The sequence below is a fragment of the Marmota flaviventris genome, chromosome 11, assembly GCF_047511675.1.
Source record: "Marmota flaviventris isolate mMarFla1 chromosome 11, mMarFla1.hap1, whole genome shotgun sequence".
Taxonomy (NCBI): domain Eukaryota; kingdom Metazoa; phylum Chordata; class Mammalia; order Rodentia; family Sciuridae; genus Marmota; species Marmota flaviventris.
Window position 1 is genome coordinate 44,906,023 of NC_092508.1, and position 8,293 is coordinate 44,914,315.

General features: G+C 35.8%; 1 protein-coding gene across 1 annotated transcript; it reads right to left on the minus strand.

Annotated features, from left to right (window-relative positions):
• Positions 1 to 5,893: 5,893 nt before the first annotated feature.
• On the minus strand, positions 5,894 to 8,051 carry LOC139707643 (cyclin-L2-like). Its single transcript, XM_071618995.1, has 2 exons — positions 7,373 to 8,051; positions 5,894 to 6,227 (listed from the first exon to the last, which is right to left on the minus strand). Exons 1-2 carry the CDS (start codon positions 8,043 to 8,045, stop codon positions 5,935 to 5,937), a joined length of 966 nt encoding a protein of 321 aa, XP_071475096.1. The 5' UTR covers positions 8,046 to 8,051; the 3' UTR covers positions 5,894 to 5,934.
• Positions 8,052 to 8,293: the final 242 nt, after the last annotated feature.

The window sequence follows — 8,293 nt, forward strand, 5'->3', positions numbered from 1 at the left end:
TCATGTATAAGTAATTAGAACTAACTAACTAACTAAATAGAACTTAAAAATCTTAATACCAAGAAATCAAATAACCCAATCAATAAATGGGCAAAGGACCTGAACAGACACTTCCCAGAAGAAACACAGTTGGCCACAAATACATGAAAAAATGTTCAACATCTCTTGCAGTTAGAGAAATACAAATTAAAACTACACTGAGATTTCATCTCACTCCAGTTAGAATGGCAATTGTCATGAATAAAAGTAACAATGAATGTTGGGAAAGATGTAGGTAAAAAGATACACTTATAAGCATTGCTGCTGGGACTGCAAATTGGTGCAACCACTTTGGAAAGCAGAATGAATATTCCTCAGGAAACTTGGCCCAATTATCCTACTCCTTGATATTTACCCAATAGACTTAAAATCAGCATACTATAGTGATGTGGCCACATCAATATTCACAGAAGCTTAATTCACAATACCTAAACTATGGAACCAGCCCAGGTTCCCTTCAACAGATGAATGAATAAAGAAAAAGTAGTATATGTACACAATGGAATATTACTCAGCTTTAAAGGGAAATGAAATTATGGCATTTGCCAGTAAATTAATGGAACTGAAGACTATGATAGTAAGTGAAATAAGACAATACCAGAAAACCAAAGGCTGAATTTTGTCTCTGATATGCAGATGCTAACTTACTATAAGCAGGGGTAGGGAAGGGAAGAACAGAAGTACTCTGAATTAGACAAAGGGGAATGAAGGGAAGTGGGGGAATGGGAATAGGAAAGACAGTAGAATGAACCAGACATTACTTTCCTACGTTTACATATGAATACACGACCATTGTAATTCCACATCATGTACAACCGGAAGATGTATATCCCAAAATACATTCTACTTCATGTATAACTAAAAAGAACAACTAAAAAAAATTATAGGGTCTCAGAAAAAAAACTTGAGGATTTTCACTGATATGTATGAAGGACTATTCCTTAAGAATAAAACTACATTTAGTACTATGGAATTCACATTTAGACTCAGGGCAAAACTAATTTATTTGCTGCTAGACCAAAACTCAACACTCCTCAGAGGAAGATAACACAAGGAAAAGACTCTACATTTTATAATCAGTGGTGTCTAATATAGAGTATAGAATAACTAGACAAATGAAAAAACAGCAAAATTGACCTGTGGCTAAGATTAAAAAGCAATCATCAGAAACAGACCAATAAACATATGTTAAAATTAGCAGAATGACCTTAAAATGATTAACAGCATACCTATGGAATGAATCAATAAAAAGAATAGGTATGATGAATGATTAGCTAAATTTATTCTTAACTGCATTGACACATGAGGAGAAGTACAAGAATCGTAGATTATTAGTAATACTATAAAATTTCTGAAATCTCTAAAAGGTAGTATGTGTTTTTTCTCTAAAAATTAGAGTTAAAGTAAATATGTGACAGTTTCTGTCTCATTATGTAGAAGCACACATGTTTTCAGAAAGCCAATTGAAATGAGCTAATATAAATACAGTTTTATAATTGAGAGGAGAAAATAATTAAACTACCTTTGTTTACTGCCATGTTTCCCAGCAGCAGACCTAGAGTCAAGGTTTTGAGTACAAGAAGTTATTTGAATGTTGGTTCCAGGAAACACTGGTAAGGGAGTGAGGCACTGAATGCAGGCAATAGGATGTTGTCTTAGTCCCTTTGGGCTGCCATAACAAAATGGCATAAACTAAGTTGCTTATAAACCATGATATTTGTTTTTTACATTCTTGAGGATGGTAAGTCCAAGATTAAGGCACTGGCAAATTTGGTGTGTGGTGAGGATGATATTTCTGATGGCTATCTCCTCACAACAAAAGGGAATATACAATTTTCTGAGGTCTCTTTTGTAAGTTTACTAATCTCCGTCATGAAGCCTCCATTCTCCTGGTCTCATTGCCTCTCAAATGTCCCACCTCCTGATACCATCAGTTTGTGGGTTAGGATTTCATCATATAAATTCCAACCATAGTGTGTGCATTATCGAACAAGTTACTACTTAGCCTAGTCTGCTGGGAAATTCTAGGAAACAGAGTATAATACCTCACACTTATCCCAACTGAGGGAAGAGTTCACTGGGATAATTACACAATAATTCATATAACTCATTGGCTAAGAAATGTTTCCAAAGGGCATTAATCCCAAATCATTTCTGTTCTGACTCCTGTATGGTGTAAGCAAGCTCTGATCAGATATAGCCCTCAGGTTTTTTGAAAGCTGTTATTGGCATGCAGCAGAATAGTCAACATCAAAGTGTAAGAGTGAGATACTGACAGTGGTTTCTACAATTTCAGCTTAGCTCTAAGATAAATGTTTGCCTAAAATAAATATTAATCATGGACCATTTTCCTAAGTAGATTTTTTTCTCACCCCAAAGTAAATTACCAACTCATGTAGATAGTGTTAAGCTATTGTCTCCTGTTCAATATTTGTCGTCATTATAAGCCAGTGGGATATGGCCAGATAGAATATAGCAGATTTGTTTACCATAAATCTGATCACTTAGGGCAGTTTCTTGGTTTGGAATAGACTCGTTTACTGTGTAAAGAAATTCAAAAATTCATTTCATAGGCCCTATAATTGTCCATTGATTAAAATGATTGAATTCTGGGGTGTTCATTATGATCATGTAATAAAAATGATGCACAGTTTTTAGACGTGGACTCTTCATTTTTATAAAAGTAAATCCCCAAATGTTCAAATAGATTTACATGGAAGATATACTAATGATACTAAATTAATAAATTTTCAGTACAATCCAAGAATCTGAACAAACCAGTATAGAATACAGCAAACTCTTTTTAAACCAAGAAACTTAATTGTCCACATAAAAAACACCCACAAAAAATTCAATAATACAGAATGAGAAAAAATGTCTCTCTAGATAAAAAATCCAATCTATAATGAAGAAAAACGACCATGCCATTATAGTGAGTCATAATATCCAAATTAGTTTGAGAGTGTGGTTAACAACTACATTGTCTGTCATATCAGAAGTACTTCTGAAATGAGAGTAACCCTCCTCTAAAAGAATTTATACATGATTAAATTTACATGAAAATTAGTCAAATACCATAATAAATTGTGGGGAAAAATGCCAGATGAAATAATTAATTTTAAGTATAAGAGTAAAACAGATAAAATTAAAATGTTTCACAATTTTATTGATTTTTTTTTATTTTTAAGCAATTGTAGAAATCAGTGAATAGTTCAAATAACAGGTGTAGCAAAATGAGAAAATCTGGTTTTCTTTTTCCTGCTAGGAAGTAATTAAGATTATAGAGTTTTGATCAGAAATCAGCAATGAAATCTAAACCTTTCAATTTGTTCTCTTGAATGAATGTAAAGCTATCTACCAGCACAATTGAATTTTTTAAAACCATTTTAAAAAGAGCCAATCTGTACCCAAGGTGTGTAAAAATCAAAATGTTTATTGAGATTTATAGAATCATTCATGAGATTTAGATGAGAGTCACTGATATTTTTAAAATGAGATTTCTTAACTGCATTTATTAAATGTTCTGAAAATTTTGATTGAATGTATCCTAATGTGACATACTGTGTTATAATTATCAACACAAAAGAACAACAGCATAGGAAAAATTGAAACATTTTTTTAATTTACTAAAATATTCAAGGAGGAAGCTCTGTACTTTAGAACCTAGAACAAAGTCATTGTTTATGAGTTTGTACATTGGACTTCTTAATTCAATAATGGGTCCTTTCTAAAACGTAGAGATATTTTCCCTTATCTTATGGCTTAATATCTTTCATTTATTTGTTATGACTAACAAATATCCTTTTAAAAGATATTTAGGGGACCTATATCAAATGATATGTGTGTGTGTGTGTGTGTGTGTGTGTGTGTGTGCATGTGAACAAAAATCTTCAAAAGTATTTCTATCTTGCTTTTCCTTTCAGTAAACCCTCCAATAGGAAAACTTCTTGACAGAGTTATCTACATGTATTGGTTCTTTTTAGTATGTATGGTGAATTTACTCTTCAATGTGGTTACTTTCCCCAAACCTCTACCTCAAACTGCTCTTACTCTTTTTATTTTCACATTGCAAACTCATTGTATTTTGTCTTCATCCTGCTTGACTGTTGCAGCAGCCTTCTGCATTACTAGGCATTTGCCCATCTCAGCAAGTGCTCCTGGATCCTTTGACTACCATGGTGCTATACTGTTCTGATTTTTCCTTCAGATGATTCCTTTTCAGTCTGCTTTGTCAAGTCACACCTTTCGTGCATTTTTTTGTTATTTTATTTTTTCCTGCATTTTAAATGTAGTCACTCAAGCTCTGTCATAGCTTTCTTCTATTTCTGTACTCTCTTCTCTCATTTTGAATCTTCTTATCTCTATAAATAGTTTCAATTACTATCTCTAAGATGGAATAAAAAATCTATCTTGTCCAAATCTCTTCTTTGGACACAAATATCTAAATGCCCATTTGATAGTACAATTGGCGGCCTTAAAATCACTTTAGACTCAACAAATCCAAATCAAACTTTGATTCCCTTAGCTTACAATTACTTCCTATTCAGTAAATATCATGGACTCATACAAATCACAAGCATGTGAATCAGCATTCAAACTTCTTTCTCCTTTAATCAACAATGAAATCTAAACCTTTCAATTTGTTCTCTTGAATGAATGTAAAGCTATCTACCAGCACAATTGGATTTTTTTAAAACCTTTTTAAAAAGAGCCAATCTGTACTCAAGGTGTGTAAAAATCAAAATGTTTTGACAAATATTTTCTAGACTTTCATCCCTTAAATATATGTAGAATATGCTCACTTCTCTCAATTCTCTTGTTTAATTTTTAAAAAAATATTCAACCTTCCTCCTCCTCCTCCTCCTCCTCCTCATCATCATCATCATTCAGGGCTGGAATGGAATGAGGTCCTTTCAATTGCTAGGTAAGCTCTCTTCCACTGAACCCCAGTTCCCACCCCAACATTTCCAATTTTAAAGAATATACATCCGTATTACTGCATCAGCATTATGCAATCTCCCCTTAGTATTTGCAGGGGATTCATTTCAGGATTCACCATGAATACCAAGAATCCTTGGATGCTTAGGTTCCTTACGTAAAATGGCACAGTGTTTGTGTGTAACCTATGTGTATGATATAGTATTTGTACATAACCTAAAGTATATAATTTAGGATTTGAATATATTTAACTCTTCTCTATATTAATTACAATGAATGGGGATGCTATGTAAATCATTGTTACACTGAATTGTTTAGAGAATAATGACTATAAAGCAGTCTATACATGTTCAGTAAGGTGCAATTTTTTGGAAATATTTTTTATCTACATACAGTTGATGAATTGTTGATGCAGAGACTGTAGACATGGAAGATTGAGGATTGACTGTACACTATTTTAAAATTAAAATATGGTGTATATTATTTCCCAATATTTGGTTAAAAGACCAATAATATTTATTTTTGAAACTATTTCTAATTTATCAATTACAAAATCAATTTCTTTAGCATTTTTTATTTCTTTAGCATTATAACTTGATTACGATGTTACATTAAAACTGGTAAAAAAAATGAGTCCTATTATAGACATATTTTAAAATGCTTATTTTTGGTCATGTATTTTTCCTGGGAATAATTACACCAAAACATAAGTCTTAGCTTTGCTTTGCAAATGTACATGACTTTAAATAAATGATACACAAAATAGTATTTTGTATATAATGTATATTTTAATGTCTATTTTTTAAAAGTTAATTTATAAAATTAATGAATAAAAAGTGTCTACAGTTATTGTGTATGTTTTTAAGTTGTGTGAATTTTTCCTTTTTTAATTTCTTTTTTTTTTTTTTTTTTTTTTTTTAGTGGTTAAAATGTATTTGATTAAAGAAATCTAAATGCTCAAAATCCATAGTGCAGAGAAACATGCAAACTCAAATGAACAGGCTGAGCACGAAGCCTCGCAGCTGAGACAAGCTGTCCTGTGTTCCTTTTCTGCGGAGAGTGCTTGCGGCCTGGTCCTTCTCCAGATAACCGAGCCATAGCTTCCACGAAGGAGTCCACTTGCATAAGGGAAAGGCCCTTGGTGCAGTTCAGGTGTATGGGAACGTCATGCAGGAGGCCAATGCCCGAGGGAGTCCTCTTCTCGGGCTTACCAAAGAACGTTTCCAAACTGTCCCATTTCAACAAGGAGTCTTAAAATGAACATTCATAAAATCAGACAGCAGCAACAAAATACTAAAAAATACTTAAAGTTTCAACACAGTAAGTACATTCTTAAAACTTTATCATACTTTAGAAAATATAAAAATACAAAACTTTGCATAAAACTGACTATATTTTTAATGTTTTCCTTTAGGTATATTTCTCAAAAACTTATAGACTAAAATCAAACCAAATACTGGTTTTATTAATATTGCAGAAACAAGTAATTCCATGAGAAAACAGTTGAAGAGGTCATACATTCACTGCCCAACATGCTCAGATAATGGCACAGGTGCACCACAGGCAGGAGACTTGAGGGATACCACCCGATATCTTTCCCCTAAATAAACCCAGAGTAGGTAACATCCAAACCCATTCAGATGCTAAACAATAAATTCCACAGATGCCTACAAGAGGCGGCTGGTCTGGAGGAGCTGGCTCCAGTGTTCAATAGGGAAGGCAGTGTGGTGGCAGTGTAGCCACTGGTCCAAGAGCCATTGTGGGTAAACAGCCCAGATGTTGGCAAAACATTTTGTTTCTAATAACAAATTTCAGTATTCAAACAATAAATAACATTATTCCATTAACTTTTAAGTTCTAAAAACAAATGAAACCCTCAAAACATATAAACTTATTGCTATATTTGAAATAATTTACAACATTTTTGTAAAGAGTCCAAGGAGTAATTTAAAGATGCACACCTTTACTGAAGGGAGCCCAGCTGAGCTGCTGCAAAGAGCAACATCAGGGCCTGGAGAAGTAATGGTACAGTCCCACACCAACAGCCTCAATTCCCATCGGCCAATTGTCATTTCAGCTCTTACAGCTTCCCACAGATGATTTAGAGAAAGGTACTGCATCTTTATTGTACAGGTACAGCAGTTTTAAGGGGACAAAGCCCAAGTCAAGACATTACCAACTCTAATCGATACAATTACCAAAGCACGACAGGATCAACAAGAAGCACAATCGTCAGAGAACCACAAGCAGCAGTCGGCCATGACTATACTATCGTACGCATACCACCAGTCTAGAGCCAGCCTTCGGTGGAGAGCCTGCACTGGGTTGGCTGGAGACGGCCGCTGTCCCTGCACCAAAGCGCTTGGACAGCAGAGGAGAAGTCTTAGTCACTTACCCTCAGAGGCTACCCATGCGGTCTGGACCAGGTGTTGGTTACGCTCACACTCTAACACCTGAAGGTACATAACGATTATCTTGTGAGGGTGCTTCACGTGGACACAGAAGCCCAGCTCCTTGAGGACTCGCCTTTCTGCCTTTATGATCTGGTTCTTCAAGTTGACATAATCTTGATCCAAAAGAAGAGGCACAGGCTTCTTTTTTTCTCTCAGGTGTCGAAGGCGATGAAACACATTGATGACGTCCCTAATTCGTCTGGGAGCCTCTTCTATTTTGGAGGCCAGGTGCACACAGGCCATAGACACATGCTCCATGGAATGCTTCACGAAGGACTTGGTGTAAAAGAACCGCTGGAACAGCACCTGTCCCGTAGCCATGGCCACCTGCGGCAGGCGGAGCAGGATGCCGGCCGCCTGGATGAGCTCGCAGCCCACCACGCGGAGACCGGTCTCCGTGTCGGTGTCGAGGCCGCTCGACATGGACGGCGTGAAGCGGAGCTTGTCGTCTGGCAGCAGGCAGTTCTCCAAGGTGATGAGCACGCCAGAGTACAGCCTGTCCCCGATCAGCACTCCCTGCGACCCGGGGGCGGCGCCCCCCGAGCTCGGGGTGCCGGCCGCCGTCCCGGGGACCGCCGACCCCGGAGCTCCGGCCGCCGCCGCCGCCGCCGCCATTTTGTGCCGCCGACTCCTTTCGGCTCCTTTTTTAATTTCTAAGATTAACAAAAGTTGTAGAAGTTTATTGTATGTTATAAGATATGTATATATTGTGGAATAGCTAACTGAAGCTATTTAATGTATGTATTGACCTTATATACGTAATGTTTTTTTGTGTGTATGTGTGTTGAGAACACTTTAGATCTATTTTCTAATAACAACATATATTGTTATTAACTATAGTCATCTGTTATACAATAGATCTC

What these genes read in the sequence shown, in the direction of transcription:
- LOC139707643 (XM_071618995.1), bottom strand. Translation starts at nt 8,045, where the DNA reads ATGGCGGCGGCGGCGGCGGCGGCCGGAGCTCCGGGGTCGGCGGTCCCC. An exon ending in CGCATGGGTAGCCTCTGAGG is followed by an intron (nt 6,228 to 7,372) that starts GTAAGTGACTAA and finishes GTTCATTTTAAG; the next exon opens with ACTCCTTGTTGAAATGGGAC.